This window comes from Lolium perenne, chromosome 2 (assembly GCF_019359855.2).
Source record: "Lolium perenne isolate Kyuss_39 chromosome 2, Kyuss_2.0, whole genome shotgun sequence".
NCBI classification, from domain to species: Eukaryota; Viridiplantae; Streptophyta; class Magnoliopsida; order Poales; family Poaceae; genus Lolium; species Lolium perenne.
In genome coordinates, this window is record NC_067245.2 from 230400031 (window position 1) to 230419531 (window position 19501).

General features: G+C 44.5%; 1 protein-coding gene and 2 long non-coding RNA genes across 4 annotated transcripts; 1 reads left to right on the forward strand and 2 right to left on the reverse strand.

Moving 5' to 3' along the window:
• Positions 1-3991: 3991 nt before the first annotated feature.
• LOC127330487 (uncharacterized) lies at positions 3992-5691 on the reverse strand. Its single transcript, XR_007869298.2, has 3 exons — positions 5364-5691; positions 5216-5264; positions 3992-5002 (listed from the first exon to the last, which is right to left on the reverse strand). It is a non-coding gene; the product is annotated as an uncharacterized lncRNA (long non-coding RNA).
• A 1721-nt stretch (positions 5692-7412) lies between these two features.
• On the reverse strand, positions 7413-13556 carry LOC127335169 (uncharacterized). Of its 2 annotated transcripts, none has more exons than XR_007872630.2 (9): positions 13416-13556; positions 12859-13029; positions 12436-12549; positions 11912-11977; positions 11776-11836; positions 10512-10577; positions 9628-9676; positions 8645-8871; positions 7413-8032 (listed from the first exon to the last, which is right to left on the reverse strand). It is a non-coding gene; the product is annotated as an uncharacterized lncRNA (long non-coding RNA). The 2 variants fall into 2 exon arrangements; XR_011752438.1 differs by having other exon boundaries at positions 12436-12560.
• Positions 13557-14090: 534 nt separating this feature from the next.
• Positions 14091-15491, forward strand: LOC127335168 (uncharacterized). The gene has a single exon (XM_051361762.2). The coding sequence runs from the start codon at positions 14628-14630 to the stop codon at positions 15489-15491; it is 864 nt and encodes a 287-aa protein (XP_051217722.2). The 5' UTR covers positions 14091-14627.
• The last annotated feature ends 4010 nt before the right edge of the window (positions 15492-19501 follow it).

Sequence of the window (19501 nt, forward strand, 5' to 3'; positions counted from 1 at the left end):
ATGTAGCTCAAAGCTTCATAAAGCCATTTATCTTCCTTCATGCAGCTCAATGCCTGTTCTCGCGGAAGCATACACATAATGTGGGAAGGATCGTTCCATGTAGAAATTCCATGTAGAAACTGAAGAAAGGAGGAATTTTGACAAATTAAAAAAAAACTAATGATGATAAGGACGGTATAAGTTGGTTCCTAAGTTCAGAAGAAGCGGGGTTTAGTACCTTTATTGTAAAATTTTAGTTAAATATGTTATGTTCGTAAGCATGGCAAAGTTAAAATAGAAACCCCACTTTTTCTGAAGTTAGTCAAAACGCTATAAGGCACTAAGTCCTGCTCCCTTAGAAGTTAGTTAAAAAATTAGTTTCTTATGTGTACATGTTTATGAAGGAAAAATATAAGAAACGCTGATCCTTGTGAAGTTTAAACAGATGTTCTGGTCCATCATGTTTATATAAGCATTTGCTACATTGTTTATGATTTCGTGTGCTTTATCCTAATTTCATTCTACTGACTTTATTTTGTAAAACTTAAGAAACATATTATCTTTTTACACCTTATTTTATCGTTGTTATTTAAAGTGTAAATTTGTGAGATTTTTACGGGGCCGTGCGCCAAGGCGCACATCTAAATCTAGTGTAAAGAGAGGGAGGAGGTCGAGGCAGGATGGACGGATGTTCTGCCGCAACCGCAAGCAAGCGCGGTGAGTTTTGTTGGAACTTGGGACGTGACATTTCTTAATGCCATGGTCCGGGGCCCACAGCAGTGAATGAAACAGAAACACGGTCTGCATCTCGCGCTGCTAAAAATGATAGTACTAGTACAGTATAGTACACTCTGTTTCGAAATGTAAGCTAAATCAGCTTTTAAAAGGGATAAGGATTTTGTGCACACGAGAGTCAGTGCTCCTTCACTTTTGAATTTTTGAAAATTTCAGATTTTCATATTTCTCTGCTTTCAAGAATTATGATATTAAATATGTAGATAGATGTGTATACGAGGATTGGAATCAAAAAATACGTTATATTTTGAGAGATGCAGAAATTTGTCTTTTTTGTATTTTCCAAAATACAAAGTATTTTTAATGGGACCTTTTTGACTACACTCCTCGTGTCTAAATGTATCAAAATATTTAATGCCATAATTTTTAAAAACATAAAAGAGCGAGGTTTTAAAAAAAATTAAAAATCCAAAAGTCCAAGGAGCACTGGTGCTCATGTGCACGTGGTACTTTCCGTTTTAAAAGTTGCTTATATTTTGAAATAGAGGTAGTATTACTACAGGTAACGACGAAATTACTAAAATTCAAGTTTGAACGAGAAAGCCGTTTTTTTTCCTTGTGAAACGAGGCAAAAGACTTGTCATTTTCATTAATAAAGCAGAAGTACAGAAATTGGCCAGTTTATTAGCGGGAAACCGGCCGAAAACCGAAACAAGTGCCCCTGTGACCGTCATGGAGCACGACCATCGCGGGGACACAGAGCCACGCTGTCGACCCACACAAGATACACGGGCCATCGAAGTGAGAAGTCGTCGTGGCTAACCTTCAACGTCATCGTCATCACTCTTCAGCGACTCCGACTTCACCGAAGAACCAATCACCAAGACCTCGCCGAAGCGGCACCGTGGAGCTCAAGCCGGCCAACACCAAACAAGCGACTCCTCGCGAAGAACCAAGCAGCTCTGACTCAGATGAGGAGCTCCGAAGAGGATAGGCGCAAGACCTGCGCCGAGGAAGATCATCGCCACAAGGCCACCATGCAGGTCATCGTACGCTGCTCAAATGAAGACTCGACAAAACATAGCAGCTCCGACTCCACCGCAAGTGAAGCACAAGACGATGAAACTCACACATCACTCAACACCGCCATAGTTGCCACACAAGCCACCACATGGAACTCACACATCGTCGGCAACCCGCCGCGATGCCGTGCAAGTCCAGTCTCAGGAAAGCACGCTGGGGAACAAAGTCTTCAAGAAGACGCCCCCAAGAGGGACGCGACGTGGGTCGACGCCATCGTCCGGCCCTGCATAGCATGGCCTAGGCTTTCACCCGAAAATTGTGCCCCGGGTGCGGAGGAAGTCGAAGGCTCCATGACGGCCCCCAAGAGGATAGCGACATCTGCAGCTGCCGCGTCGTGAGCTTTCGCTCGGAGCAGCCGAACCTCCACACTCCCACGTTGCCGAACGGAGATGAGGGAGACCCACAGCGCCGCAGGCCTGCGAACCACTGGCCCAAGCACCTCCCGCGTGGCGACGACGCACACCACGTAGGACCACCAACCTCACCGCCGGCAGGAGCCGACGGGCCAGATCGAACCGAGCCCGCCACGGTCAAATCTGACACCTCATGACACCGCCGCGATGAAGCAACCAGCAGCCGGTTGACCACCGCCCGCAGAGGAGGAAGAAGCAGGGGAGAGGGACTGCCACCCCGCCCACCCTCGCCGGACAGTAGCAGGGAGCCGCCGTCGACGCCGCCACATTTGGGAGGAGCCGGAGCTCCGCCCGCCGCCGCGCTGCTTGTACCACCGAGGATGCGAAGGGGAACGCCAAGCTAGGCTGCCGCCATGCCGGCCAGAGCCACCGAGGACGAGCCTCCCACCACCGTGGGCTCCTACCGCAAGCCTAGGCCATCGCGCGCGAGAGGAGCCCTGCCACCGCCTTCCTCTAGCGCGGGCTTCACCCGGTGGACTCCTCCATCGGCGGAGGGAGGGAGGGAGCAGGGGTAGGGGGCCACCGCCGACGTGCTAAGGTTCTCCCGAGTCGCCCTGGGAGGACGACGCAGGGGTCGTGGCTCTCCAGGGTTTGATCGGGTGAAAACAGTGCTCGTACATTATTACCTTCCTGGATACGTCACTTTGGATAACCTTTTTGGGAATCTAGGTGTCGTCAAGCTCATGCTGCTGTGAGCCTCTGGTCGCTTCGGCTTGGTCATTTTTCCTTTCACTAGATGACCCGGTGCGCCCCGGCGCGAAGGAGAAAAGAGGAACCGGTGGAATTCACGTGTACATTCTACACAAATTTAGCAAATGTTCAATAATATTGCCTTGCAGGCAACAACATTTTGTACAAACTCAGGAGGCAGAGGTGGAAGTATAGCAACAACATTTTGTACAAACTCAGGAGGCAGAGGTGGAAGTATCCAATTCAAACTTGAATTTATTGCATGAAAACTCATATTTACAACACAAATTACTACCGGATGGTCTCATTATGTACAAACTCAGGAGGCGGTAGCCAAGAAAACCTCACTTAAACCCTATCCCATCCTTGAGCTTGGTCTTGGGCAAGACAGGTTCTCTATTGACTGAAAGCAGCTTCCTATTCATGTCCATTCGTTAACAAGTGCAAGCAGCCATGCATGCTCCAGTAGCAATCCTCACTATCTTCACATATGGCCAGTAAACAATGTCTAGCGCATAAAGAGATTGGTCTGGTAAGAGATCTTGAGCTGAAAAGATGGAACGACAAAAAAAACCGCTGCATGTGATCAAAAAGTTCACTGCAAAGACATTGTATGAAAAATGGATACAAACATATAAAGGGAAGGTGAAGCACCATAATAGCATGGTTCTAAGTGCCACAGCTACTGCACATGTGTTTTTTCATCGCACATCATCTCATGAAACTGAAAGCCGATGGGACATCAGTCATTATAATGGAACCTCATACAATACCTATGTCATAGTGTAGGCTTGCTCCAACTCAGAGTTCAGCAAAGATATCACAATTGGTGTGCCTTGACATGACAAAGGAAATAGAAATATGAAGTTAAGGAGCTTAATTAGGTAACACCATTGAACTGCCAAAGAGGAAATCAACCTATCAATAGAGTAGAAGGATTCAAACAAAGACTTTGCTATACCCTAAGATATATATAAGAAACAAAGACTTTGCTCTATCCTATTAGACTGAGTTTCTGGAAATTATAGTGCATCATCTAGACAACGTAGTGATGCTTTGTCTATGGAGATTCGGACTAATAGGGCTGATCAAACAATGCACGCCATGAACAAATAGCAAATCAGATTAGGAGTATACCCAACATGACAATGTCCTTGCGTAAATATTGGACGCGTCTGGGACACGTTTTGCCGAAGAATTATCCCACATGGAAACAATAGAAGAATGCCCGGCGCAATGATAAACAAGATAAGGATGCGGTAAAGAATACCACCACCACTTTACTATTAGAAGAAAAAAAAAGACCTATCGGGACAGTATACACTATTTATAGAGTAAAAACCCAACAAATTTGTACGAAGATTCCTTTAGCTTTTCACTTTGGTTACACAATATAAATAAGCACAAAGATGATGCATTACAAAAATTAGTAGGGGAGTGAAAGTAGGCTGAAGATACTCATGTCCATGCCCAAAGGTATAGTAAACTGAATTATTACAGTAATACCTTGCTTTCACTCATGCTCACGTCTGTCTCAGAGAAATATCCAAACACTGAACTCCTAATCATAAAAACCATGCATACATAGGGCAATGACCATCTACTTTACTCACCCAAGGACACGGGAGACGAGCAGGGCAAAAATCTGCAGGCAAGAATTCATGGCACCACTGTCCTGACCACGCCAGCACGAACACTAACTACAGCCATCCTCGCACCAACAGGTGTACGAACAAACTGGATTAAGCAGTAGCAAATACATGTGAGATGCTCACAAAATTATCTAGACAGTGAGCTGGTAGAGATAAACGGCAAATTACATGTGAGAGAGCAAGATGCATCTATATTCATCACAAGCTGAAAGGATCAAACAGAGGTGGGAAATGATCACCTAGTGTACTCATCAAGGGAGATGGGAAACGAGCAGAACAAGAAGCTGCAGGCAAGAATCCATGGCACCGCCGTCCTAACCGCGGCAGAACAAACATCAGCTGCAGCCATCCTCGCACCACAAGGAGCTATCCCTTCCTCCTCCACCGGGGCTTGGCAGTCAGCTGCGGTGGCACCGTGGTCTTCATGCTAATTTGTACATGTCTCGCAAACTGGGCAAAATAAAGCCAGTGCAAAGAATAAAACATCCCATCTCCAAGACTCCACTCATCCTGAAAATACTCTTCTCATAAACTAAATGAACACAAGTTCTCAACAGATCTGATTATCTCTGATTTGTTAATTACATTTCTATTGTTGTGTACTGGTAGCTCTACACTATATTTCTCTAGATGATTTTAGTAAATTCAGAAGCAAGGGCATACCCAAGATGGTCCTCAACACAGGAATCTCAACAAAGCCGTCCAGGGCAACCTAACCATCCCGACATATTAGCATCATACAAAAATAATCAAGCACCTTGGTAGTTACTCTCATCTAGGAAGCAAGATAAAACGAGAAAGATAAGTATACCAGTTGAGATCGAGCAAGCATGGGGGCTGGTAGCAGTAGGAGTTGGCGGTGCGGACGCGATGCCCATCTATCTCCTCTCCCCCTCCGCTTCCGACGAGGGATCCGGCGGCGAGGATGGCGTGGCCGCAAGTGACTGCAGTGTGCCGCCTGCAGAAGTCCGCTGCCACGGCATCCGCCTCCTCTGCCACCACCGCCCCTGGACGGCTCGGCGGCCGCCGTCCTCGACACGCCGTTCTCTATGCATCTGCGCCGCCTCCATCGTCGGGAGCGCTGGGAACCTGAGTGACGAGCCGTGGCCTCTACCCGCCTTTGTCCCCTGCCTCCTCTGGACGCGAGCCCCGGCACATGCTGCTTCCACCCTCCTCTCTACACCGTGCAATAGCTGGGGAGGGGGGGGGGGGAACAAGAGGGGCGGCGGATTGGAGAAGCAGGGCGGCCGATTGGGGGAGACGAGAGAAGAGAAGGCATGGGAACCGCTCATGCACCGGGGAGACGCAAGAAAGCAGCCTCTGTGCCTCTGTTCGACGGGCCCCGCAAACGTCTAGCCCCAGTCGTCAGCCAACCACCAAGAGATGCACAACGTGAGAAAAAATTCGACTGCATCCGACGGCCCAGGTGAAAAGTGGGAGTAACCATTTACTGTGGCTGGGCAAATGAACGAATCGGATGAAAACCCCCCTTCAGATGCCCTGGGAGGCCGAGTTGCCCAGGCTCCTTTATAGGAGTAACTAGATGACCCGTTGCGCTATCGCGCAAATGGCAGAATCAAAGCATAATTTAAACTATAAGATTTAGCTTATTTTAGTATTAAAAATTAGCTTAGAAACCATTTCATTGAGATGCTGCAGTAAGTTATGACAATTTAGTATGATTTTTCGCGCTACTTTTTCCAGCTTCTAACACACACTAAAAGAAGTATGAAAGGATAATTACTTATTCCAAAAAAGAATGCTTATACTTATTGTGAGCAGGAAGACAAAAAGTTTGGTTCAAGATTCTAAGTCACTTAACCGATATCACATAAACCAAAAACTATTACAAATGTTTGCCCTTTCCACCACTATTTCCGGATGATACTTGCTGTGTCTTCGTGCAAAGCCAAAAGTGAGACGCCAATGCTGTGCCTCAGCCTAAAGGTAGAAGCGAAACAAAAATGTGACATTCATCCTATATGGTAATTTAGGGACGACGGTATAAGTAGATTAGTTCTGTGTTTATTGGCTTTAGGGTCATAACAACTCTCTCTATCGAAGAGGTTGGAGCATGACGGCTAATATGATCTACTTCGCCTCGATTTTATCCTTTGTATGGGCTTACATCATGAGCCACTAACCATGTGCTTCCAGAGCGAGAAATGCCTAAACCAGTTCTATGCTTATGGGCTTTTGGGTTATAGATGACCCGTTGCATCCCGGCGCAAAGACAAAACCCGAGCCAGAATTGAAGCCATATGTCTTGACAGTAAGTGAATACATGGTGGTGATCAACAAGAAACAGAAGCAAAGAAACCGACAGTAAATAAACATGTTTTTTTGTTGCACACCAGATTGATCAGAAAATCGCCAATATCAATACACTTCATACAACAAATACAACAAACATGAACGGAATCAAACCCATATTGCAATAATATGTTTAGCTCTACTCTTTTCCTGACGATTACAGAGCAGGCATGCATGCTGCACTATCTGCGTGCTTCAGCTGCTTGGTCAAATTAAAACGATGTATTGAGGAAGACAGAAATACAGTAAGAGTGCTTAGCAAATAACACTTTGACCATGTTTAACAAATACTCTGATGGCATCTAAGCTAAATAGATAATATAGCCCAGGAGCTAAAGAATAGTACATGTCAATAAGGCAAATGGGTTAAACGAAAATTAGGATTTTGGCATTCTAAATCCAGACCATCCATATCAAATGTGTGTTCAATCAATGCAACGACAAAATCCAACTGAAGCATCTAATGTTAACTGAATGGGCAATTATGAAAGTATATGCATATAAAACTTAGTATAAGCATATAAAACTTAATGTGCATAACTGGACAGTAGGGAGTCATATGATCAAATTATAAGCTATGCAGAAATTTCATATTAAGAGCAACAATATATTCAAGTATGACGGCATCAATCCCTGAATCAGATATATTTCCAAATGCGAATAAAGATCAGGCTTGGTGCAGAATATCTCATATACTCAATCTACAGTTTTGAGAACAAAATTGTATAATGTGTACAGATGAAAACTCAAAAGTATGATTGAGCAATCAACATGATATATTTGCTCACATTCCAGGCAGTAGAGAAGAAAAGAAGATGCAAGGAAATTTTTTAAATTTCAAAACTCCATACATGTCATGGCTAATTTAGTCTCATGATAGTCATTATATTGATAAATTACGTTTTACTTTTTCAATCAGCAATTGTGTGCATGGTACAAAAATATATTCGTAGTAAAAGGATCCAAGAGTTCTAAAGCAAAACCACTTTGGTGGACACATGATTGTATGGCTCCTAGCAACACAAATAGCCCAAAAGCGGACATTAACAGTGCAGGGATAGCATGATGAACATGCAATTGGATACGTCAGTGGGCTTTGTTGTACCATGACCTGTGTTTCGACTCGGCAGATATCACCTAGGCCTTCTCACAGCATGCCGCTTCCATCTTGATGCCAAAGGTAAGAACAAGAAGAGAAAACAGAGTTACATCAAAACGTCAATACAAATGTATGCATGCACTACTTGGAGGAGCATTAAATAATAGCCTCAAGAGAAGATGGTCTATACGTATGAACATTTAACTTCACTTTTTTAGCATGTCCTGGTCTCATTGACAGATCAGAGTTTTATATGAAAGAAGAGCCCAAGGAAGCTTTAGTAGTTTGAGCTCGTCGGTGCATGAAAAAGGAACGATTGAAAATATGAGATGTCTAGATGCAACAGCGTTAAGGCAGTTGCATCGACTGACGTAGTATGCCGTCGCATGGACCGCGGCGTAGGGAACTCACATGTATGTTGTCTAAGAACATGTAGTGTGCATGTCGTGGAACCGCCAAGCACCCATATCGGTGCTAGCCCATGAACTCTAAACCTGTAACATAAATCATGACCATGCATGCCATGTTGATACCTATTGCAAACAATCTTTTCTCATGTAAGGCAATTTTTAGTTTAGCAAGCGGACTGAAAGAAGACCAGCTGGAAAAGTATGCAACCCAAAACATGTCCGAAAGAAAGGTACAATATCTTGTCTCAGTGAAATGCGCCTAGAATGTACCTGTTTTCGGAAATAAGTGTCATCTGTGGACGGCTGCTGCAGCTCTCAAAGGTGACGCTGGTGCTCTTTTAACCGAGGCAAACCAAATAAGCCAACATAGGGTGCATCTTCACAGTTCTTCACCAATGTTCTTCAATAACATAATTTTATAAGCCAGATCATCTAAGAAATAGACGCCTTCCTGATAGCATCCCCCTGGTCCAATCTCATCAGCATATACCTCAATCCTAGGGAAGAAAGACAAAATCATTTATCTGATGTATATTAGCTAATCAGCATCACTGAAAATATCTGAAAACAGAATCTCGTAAACAGTGTAACCAGTACCAAAGAACTATTTTATATTTTGTACATGAACATAATGTAAGCAATAATAAAATTTCACCACATATAGAGAAGGTTCTACAACAATACAAACGTTGACAATATAGATTTTAATACAACAGATAAACCACATTAAGCACTACAATAGGCAATCCTATTGTTCCATAACTGCATATCTAAATATGCATTATGTATCTCTCCTCTACAGCTTTCATTAGGTTGTTGCAATTATGCTATTTGCAAGAGACGTTCAGAAATGCAAATGGAATGCTTAATTATGAGGTCAGGCATCGGAGAGAAAAGTGAAAAAAAAAACAACCACATGGCACAATACATAGGGAGGCTGAACTGAGGAAAGATCAGTATACACAACAAAACATATTAAAAAATGCAAAATCAAGAGCATACAACAGGAATGTAGGATGATTAATTTGCAACACACGAATGTGGATGCTATTGTTTCCCCAATCAAGCTGGAAGCCTTTCTCGGTGTCACGTTCATATGTTCAAGAAGTGCCAAATACTGAAGAGAAAATAGAGATACGAACTGAAATATGATTCCATGTTTGTATAAGTTCAACTTACTATTAAGCAAAACATTTGTATAAGTTTACCAAACCCAGTGTACACTTCTGATATCTAAAACAAAGGCCACATACCAGCAAGGCATTCCACCGACCACCAGCTCCACACCCTCGACGTGACAAACTGCACAATGAAAGCAAAATTCCATGTATCAAACACTTAGGGTGTATCACTGCAAAGTTGAAGTTCGAAGGGGTAACCAATAATTAATTGAGGTAAACTTGCACAGAATGGACATCTTTTTAGGGATATAAATTCTTGACAATTTATTGGTTAGATCAAACTGGCAACCTGTAGGTTTCTGATTTTGGCCTATGCAAACCTCTAGATGGTAGTAGCTATCCAGAGGGAAATAACACCAATTCATCAGCAAACGAGGATAAGCAATTAAGTATTATGCTATTCACATGCTAACACAACAGGCAAACCTGTAAAGATAGCAAAGTGTCAACCATCCCACTATGTGAAAAAGTGCATTGGTTATTCCATAATTTGACGCTTTAAGGTTTAGAGCCTTCCAGTGATGCGGCAAGTGATCTTACGGTGCATAACAATTAAGTGTAATAAGCATTGGAGCTCCTGGCAAAGGCGTCAGAGCTCTAACCCAGATCTGAATACATCACATCACAGGCTCAGGCTCAGGCTCACCATTAACCACACTACTTCAAACAGAACAAATCAAGTATAATGGGAGTAGCCTATCATAGGGTTTAACCGAATCCCAATGTGAAATATTTGCTTGTTTAAATTCCAAACTATATATTCTTTACAGTAGCATGAATCTTGAGATAAAGAAATATATGAAATAGTGAAATGCAAATGAGTTCAAACATTCATGTTACTGTCAACACAAATCTTCAGCATAACCAGATCTGGAAACTTGACCCACTCGGTAGGCATTGCCGACACATCCAGAACCAAACTTTATAAAAAAGGGCAAGAGAAATGCATAAAGTACCTTCTAGCTTCGTAAATAGCTCTCCTACAAAAATCAGGACTTGAGCTGAAAGTTCTTTTCTAACTCCTGCAGTGGAACAAGGACTAAATGGATCACTAACAGGGTGAACTTATCTTTAGCTAACACTGGTCACAACATGTACTGATTTGGTTATCAAGTCAATATAAAACAATATTATACTGAAAATTGATGCAGATCAACCTCTACATGGAAGGAAAAGAAAATGATTCATCAATCATACAAGAACCATGAAATATACTATTGCCAGGAAAGGAAAAGAAAATGATTCCTGACAAAACAAACTTAAGAACCAGGTATAGTAGCACGTGTTATCTCATTCCCACAGAAGCATCCAGGATAAGTACATGCATGCAGAAAACAGAGTACTGCACCATGAATCTTCTTTTCCTCTTCTCAATTTCCCAATCCAACATCTAGAAAAATCATTCACTTCATAAGCCTAAACATCTGGAGATAACTAAAACTGAAATCACTCTCCTATTTTGCATCTGAAAAGAACACTTGAGAAAGAAAATGGCATTTGCTATGCCGGGCATATTATGGAAGAATTTGCAACTCAAATAGAGGAAAGAACTCATCATTACAAATATTCAGATTCTTGATGTTCTGAATAGTGCATGCATCATCCACAGCTCTCTTTGGTTTATACATGTCAAAGATTACTGAACCAACAAAGCAACTTCAAGTCCGTTAAGGTAAAAATCAAGCAATCAAATTGCTTCTATTGGTATGCCAGTTGCCGGTGGACTAACCGTGAGTCCACAACTTAGCAAAATAGTCTCTGATTGGAACTAAGCAATCTATTTAATCCCCTAGCTTCCACCTGATCAGCTATTCTGGTAAGTAATATCTTGTTATTTATATATCTGAGCTACCCGGCAAAATAGTTTAAACCATGCATTCAAAATCTGTAGGTGTACCATTTTTCTTACAAAAGTATCACCATATGCAGCAATTGGAATGCCACCAAAAAGCTACGGCCATGTACTGCAATTAATAACTTTTTACAATCAGAATCAAAATGGAACAGCTTGAGTAAATAATGCATACATCCCCAAATCTCAGTACCTTAATTTCAAAGACTAATTACAACTATCGTAAATTCATCACCAGACCGGCAGATGATAGAGACGGGAGAAACAAATCGGTAATGCAACAGACATTCACTGAATTCAAGAATATAGAACACACCCGGAAACAATTATGTCGAATAAAACAAACATGAGGACAATCTATGACTCACCATGCAAAAAATGATCTTATTGGCAATGGATGTGGCTCCATGTCCAAAACTTATATGTAATCTGCACTTACTTCATATAAGAGGATGTGGCTCCAAAGCTAAATAAATTTATCGCCTGGCATATTCTTGATCATACCTTGCATCCCGTCATCAACAAAGCTGCGAGGTACCTCCATACCTTTAGGATGCTAGTCTACCCAACCTTGCCATTTAGAACAGAATCAAAATTAATTATTGCAAGTCAGTACATAAAAGATAAAACCATGCAAACACCCAACGATTTTTTGTTGTCCTCTCTCTCTCCGATGCAACGGACATCAGCTACATACACCATAGAGCAAATTTTAGCAACAATACATATGACATATCCTTCATTACTTCTTAAACAAAAAACTGAAAAATGAATTGGTTCTCACAAAAAAAAATCAGTTTAGCTACGATGCACCCGTTGCAAATGCTTTTGCAGAACTTAAACATGGGACTATGGGAGCTGAACTATTTTTTACTTTTACTTAAAATTTAGATTCAGCTACCACCGAGTCACTTGAGCATAAAGAATATATGCATATCTTCAGAATATAAAGGATACATGCTAAATCTGGAAAACAAGAAGCAAACTAAATATCTGACAGACAAATGAGCAAAGACAACATCAATTACCTCGCGGCTGAAATTATAATTAGGTCGCACATTTACGTGTAGGAATATTACATCTCTTCTTATTTCTCCAATCCCATGTACTGAACACCTTCTTATCCATCCGCTCTCGATGCTCTGAAAGAAAACTAAATCATGATTTGCATCAGCATAACAGAATGTTTTTAGTACATGGTAAATCTGTAATGCATAACCAATCTACTTAACTCCAGGAAATAGGGCAACTGGCTACCCATATTCAGTGGGAAGGAACTGTGGGAAGCAAAGAAATATACAGTGCAGAAACTACTTCAGCACAGTTTGCCATTTTCCAACTTGCAACACTACAGATAATCCCTTGTTTTCTATTCTCAAGTAACGCTATTAAGCACTTGGAACCTGCATATATTACATATGATTTGTTGATCATCTGTTAAGCCATATTACCTTCATGGAAAAATAAGTACCCAAACTTTCACTTCTTGTTTCCCCTTACTTCAGTATATGCAGATGAAAGTCAATAAAAGCCAACGACCTGCTTCTTGTTTCTCGGTACTTCAATATATGCGGATGAGAACACCCAATAATAAAAATTCCAAATTTGGCTGAAACGCATTGCTGTAGGTGAGAACAAATATTTTCAGTGAGCTCTAACGTATTGCAGCAAATAAAATAAACATATAGATACTTGGGTAGAAGTTTAAAAGCAATTTGAGAGTATTTAACCTGCACATATATAGACAAACTTCACATAACATAACATGCTCCAAACTTAACTCTAGGAAATAGGGAAATTGGCTACCCATATTCAGTGGGACCAAGAAATATACAGTGCAGAAACTACTTCAGTACAGTTTGCCATTTTCCAACTTGCAACACTACAGATAATCCCTTGTTTTCTATTCTCAAGTAACACTATTAAGCACTTGGAATAGCTTCCCTTCAATGCAAAGGTTCTTAAATTTCAAGCCACAGGTGGAACGCTCATGACTTCATTTATTTACCAGGATGGAGCTGTATTTGTGTTTCTTCCCAGAAAGAATACCAAGAAAACCACTCAACCTGCTCCGTTCAGTACCATTCCTGTGGTTTGATTCCGATCTGTGCTACTTCCCTTAGCACCCCAACCCCTACACATTGTTCTGATTTCACCGTGAATTCAAGAACCAGACCAACAAAAAGAGATATAAGTCGGGCAATGAGAACCAAATTTATCCATGATAACTAAATGGTCATCGAGTATCAAAACCTCTGTTAGCTAACCATGGTATTTTCATGGCTGGAGGGGACGCAATGAACTTATCTTTGGTTTGTTTGGGAGGCAAGATGCTGGTGCAGAGAGGGTGATGAGGAGAAACGGCGAAGAGGGCCACAGGGCTCTGAAACCTAGCAAGATAACCATCTTGTCCTGGAGCTGCAGCAACACAGGTGTGATCAGAATCTGCAAACCATATTTTCTTTATGCCCAAGTTTTGGAGCAGATCTGACGATTTGGCTTACAAAAATAAGAGGATGTGCTGCTACCAACAAGAGGAACTAATGGTTCATCATCGCCGGCCTCCTCCCCTCGGGCTGTGGAGTGCATGAATCCACCTCTTCTCTTGCTTTCTCTGCTTGAAGCAAACCATGTAGAGAGGTTGGACGAGGATAATGATGAGGAGAAAGCACGAGAGGACTTACGACGGGTGTGGGCTGCTGACGGTGAGGGTGCTGAACCCTGTGGTCCTGCTGCCCCGCCGTCGCGTGGTCTTCCTCGGCTGGGAGCTCTCGCGCTCAGCCACCTGCAGCTCGGTGGCGGCGGCGTTGCCCAGCCACCGGTCACCACCTGAGGCCGCCGTCGTCCACCAACAGCGGTTGCCGTCGCCCCCCGCAACCACCGTCCGCTGTCCGCTGCACCAACCCGTCGCGCCTCCTCCTACCTGCTTCCCCACGTCGCCCCTTTTCTTCCCGACAAAGGATCCATACCTGACGCTCGTTGTGCCTCGCAACCGTGCGGATCCATACCTGGCGCTCGTTGTGCCTCGCAACCGTGCGGCGGAAGTCGACGAGCAACGCGAGGCGGCGGTGCTCCTCCCCTCCTCGTCCAGCGGGCCGGGGATCTCGAGCCCTGCCGGCTGTGGATGAAATTCTCAAGGCGGCGCGCCGCCACCACTCTCCGCGCCGCCGCTGCCTCCGTGTGCTCCTGTGCATCGCCTTGATCTCGAGACCCGCCGGCTATGGACGGGCTTCTCAAGATGGCACGCCGCCACTATCCGCCCTCGCTCTTTCTCTCTCAAGCACAGTCACACGCGCTGCCCGCCCGCCCGCGCCTTCAGATCCTTATCTCCTTCCTGCTCTCTGCTCTGGGGGCATTTGCTGCCTACTCGCGCGCCGATGGGGTCTGGGGAACAGCGGGTGGAGCTGGATTCCGCAGACACCCGGACGTGATCCGGCCATGGGGTAGACCCACTGCTCGCATGGACGCCTCCCGTGCTGCCGCTGCTCCTGCCGGCGGCGGGCGGCCGTGGGGCGACGGCGGCGGAGGAGGACGGGCCGCCGAGGACGACGAGGGCGGCGAGGTGAGCCTGCGGGAGTGGCTGGACCGGCCGGGCCGCGCGGTGGAGGCGCCCGAGTGCCTGCACGTCTTCCGCCAGGTCGCCGAGGCCGTCCCCGTGGCCCACGCGCAGGGCGTCGCCGTCGGAAGCGCGCGCCCTTCTTGCTTCGTCGTCTCACCGCCCTTCGCCCGCGTCGCCTTCATCGAGTCCGCCTCCGGATCAGACGCCTCGGGCTCCGACGCGTCAGAGGAGGACGGCGCAGACCACAACGACGCCAACGACCAAGACGCACAGCCGCCGCGGCGACCTAACAAAAACGGCGCCGCCCAGGCCCGGGACGGCCAACACAAGGGCTTCCCGCTCAAGAGCGTGCTGGCCATGGAGCTCAACTGGTACACTAGGCCGACGCCCGCCTCCGTGCGGTCTTGTGCACCGCCTCCTCCTGACCGCCACCGTGGCCGTGCTCGCCATCCCGGAGAGAGGCAGTGCGGGAAGAGGAGAAGAGGCGGCGCAGCGCCGCCATTCGGGGGAGGAAGGAGACGGTAAACGGGGATTGGGGGAGGAAATGAGGGTCGCGGATTGGGTAGCGAGGAGGGGGCGATCTAGGGTTTCACCGTGGAGAGGAGAATGAAGGCGACCGAGCGAGTGGGCGTGCCTCCCTCTCATCGTTGGGCCCCGCACGTAGCCGGTCCTACACGTCATTGACTCTTTCAGAAGCTGAACAAGTGAGAAAATTTTTACTACATCCGACGGCTGAGGTAGAAAGTGGGATCTGAAATTTACTGTGCATTGCCAAATGAACGAACCAGATGCATTTGCCCCTCTCAGACCCCCTAGATGGCTGGGTAGTCTAGGGACATTTATAGAAGAAATGTTTCCTTTTCTTTAACTGTGTGCATTTTTGATGTTGTAGAGTATATGTGTATTTGGTATCATCTTAAATCTTCACAAAAAAAAAAGGTACCATCTTAAATTCTTAATATTATTATGTTTCTTTTTAAAAAAACATACAACATTGTTTTTCGTTCGATTCACTATGTCTTTGATTGCGAAGAGGCTAGCGAATAGATTAAGTAATTAACGATGAACGAGAAGGAACCTTCGGGAGGCCACACAGCGTGCCACATATGTTATTGGTCCTCCTCATCCGGTCTACTGATGTGGTCTTTGTTGTAACTTGCATGACATGCCCTACAGTACACATGCACAAGAGTACTCCAACTGACTGGTCAACAAGAAAAAAAAGTACCCCAACTGACTGAAAGCTTTGTTGTAGGCTTGTAGCGTGGCGGTTTAACCAACTTTGCCAGATCCCGTGTCCAAAGCAGCCAAGCATCCATGCTTGCGACTTGCGAAGATTGGATCTCACCTTATTTGTGCAATTTTTGGCCCGATGCAGCAGGCAGGCGATTACCTGTCCCGAGACAAGGAAAGATCGATCGCAAAAACATGCAGATCGATCGATTAGCATGACAAGGAAAGATCGATCGCAAAAACATGAAGATCGATTAGCATATCAACTTTGCCGATCAATTTATGGTGTTATGGTAAATCAAGACACAGGCATACGTATCACCTAGTAGTGAGTAAGCTGGTAAAGTCGTTTTTAAGGGGAAACTCCACTCCACAACTAGTTGTGGGTGCACCCATTCTTTTTGTGACACTTTCAAGTTTTCAAAAAAATTAAACTAAAATTCTAGACATATATTGTGTTGTATCTTGTGCATCTGTGAAGTTTCATCCAAAAATATGACAATATGTGATCTACACAAAAAAGAACAAATGGTGTGTAAATAGTATGTGACACTATTTATGTATGTCTTCTCTTTTTTACACGGGTCACATATTGATATATTTTCGACCGAAACTTTACAGATGCACACGATACAACATAATGTATGTCCAGAATTTTAGTTTACATTTTTTGGAAACTTAGAAGTGTCACCAAAAAATGTGGTGCACTCGCAACTAGTTGCGGAATATCTCCATTCGTTTTTAAGGGAAAGAAAGTCTATTTTGAACGCCGGATTCATAGTGTTGGACAAATCGAACTTTGGACTCGAAATCCCTGTCGTTGGCAGACTATAAACTATTGACTTCTTGTCTAGGTCAAATCTTTGGGTCGTTTTAGGTTTAAAAAGGTGACATGGCAATGGTTAACCAAGTTTTTGTCGGTGGATGGGCCATATAACGGTTGGGGTTAATCATTTCGCTATTCGAATTAAAACATAGAGGGACAAAGTTGGGGAACAAAATTAGGGTTCGCGGAAAAGTGGGCGAGCCGGTGGAAAAGGGGATTTGGGGCGGCGATATGTGGCAACGGTAGAAGGGGGATGTTGTGGACTTGTGGTCGTCCGGCGCCTCTTCCGTTCCCAACTTCCGACGATCAAGAAGGAGAGGAATGAAAGTAATGTCTCTCGTGCCCTAAATTACTTGTCTGATCACACCAGTTTCATCAGGTATCAGTACATCCGTGTCTGATATTCAGCACATTCAGCGGAAGTGATGACAACTTCTGGTTTTTTGTAGCTCAATTCAACGATATTGTCCTCAAAGTCACTCCTGATGCTGCTTTAATCAATATCTTGCTCTCCATAGTACTTCATACACATCAACTACTTCTCCAACACAAATATAACATGTCCAACTAACATCGAAAAAATACCAAAGCATCAATAAGTTCTTTCTTACAATTTCACTCGCACCCAGGATTTAACCAAAACAAACATACCATGCACACCAATATAAGAAAAAAAACACTATTTGGAACCGAGTTAGTGGCAAAATCGCGCAGATAATCCGACCTTTTTCGTCATCGAGAACCGCCAAAATTTCTCGCACTGAATCCTAACCATACTGGCACAACTACACGATAAACCTACAACGACCGGAGGAGGAGAGCGTCGCCATGATATTTGCTACCCCATCGATCAACCGCCGTCACCATGGCCGTCGCCAGAGAAGCTTGTGAAATGTTAGGGAACGCGAATGAGATGAGCTGGACTGACATGCCTTGATAGGGGACCCAATCTTCTGCATGATCGTGCGGTGCCACTGATCCAGGTCACTCCTTAGCGCATTGACATCCCCTTTTTGGGGCATCGTGAGGGTTTGATGAGATTAAACGGTCTAGTGTGTGAGTGTGTAACACTCCGTGCACCAACGGACAGGCTGTTACCCTTGGCAGCGCTTTAGGATCTCTAGACTGGCACGCTTAACCACAATTTTTTTGGAGATGAGCTTTCAAAAAAGAAGATGCAACCTATTCGTATGAGTATTTTAGCAATCATATTGAGTTTTGGGCACACACCGACCGGGATTTTGAGGTCATGGCTGGATTTGTCTACCGTATGCTAGTTTAAGGTTGAAGATAAAGTTTTTCTATTTTATTCCCTCCGTGCACTAGTGTATGATGTTATAGATATTTTTAAATAGACTAGATATAAATTAAAATGACTGAACCTACGCACTAAAAGTAGACTAGATACAAATAAAAATGAATGAACTTATAAATGGAGGGAGCATAACAACGACATGTGCACTAAGAAAGATAGATACATGCACAAGGCAGAGTGCACTCGCCTGCATCCTCAGATGGTTCAGGCGATGGGTCGAGTTGCGCTTAGGCCGGTCCATAGATTTCAGGGACCCTAGGGCGAAATAACATCAATGGCTCTTTTTTCACGGTAGAGAAGTTTTCTTGAGGCGGCGGGGGGGGGCATATGCCCCCCTACTCTAGAAATTGTCTTAAGATATTTATTTATGCTAAATTTTTATTTTTTACTTAAAGTTTAAGCATGATTGGTGTTCTAAAAAATATTATTCGGCAAGTGAAATATTAGGGTAATCAATAATAAACTAAATAATTTATACATTTGAAAAATATATGGTCTTCGTAATCTTTGTAAAGACGTTTGAACTATTTATTTCTATTGACCCCCCGAACTATATACCATGCTATTGAATTGGAAATAGGAGGTGATGGTAGGTTATTTTGTATTTTCAGCTTTAGCCTTTCATGTTCGAAACTATTACCACAGTTGCCACCGTCAAAGTAAAAGTAGCGGCTCGGTTCGTTGTTCCCGTTGAGTAGAAAAAATAATCTCAATCGTGCCCATCCCAAGCGAGCGGCTCCGCTTGTGGAGCTCGAGCAGGCCGCCGGGCGCGAACGCCTCCTCTGCTTTTTGGGCAAACGCCTCAGCTGCTGTGAGCGTGATTTAGAGCATCTCCACTCGTGCCCCCGTCGAGGCCCCCGGCGAGCGTTTTTTCCATCCGGACGGTGTAATTCGGCCCAGTCGCGTCCCCGGTTCCTCGTTTTCGTCCGGATTTGGCCCTTCATCCATCCGGCGAGCCCACGCCACCCCCGGCCCCCCGGGGAGCGCTCGGGGACTCCGGACGAGTGAAAAGCGGGGAAGGGCCCGATCTGTCGGTGACTCGACGCACGAACCCCACCGCCACGTCGCTCAAAATCTCCCCCACCCCTCGTATCTCTCTCGCCGCCGGCACCACCCCGCCGGTTTGTTGCCCAGATTCCGCCGCCCCTCCTTCCCCACCTG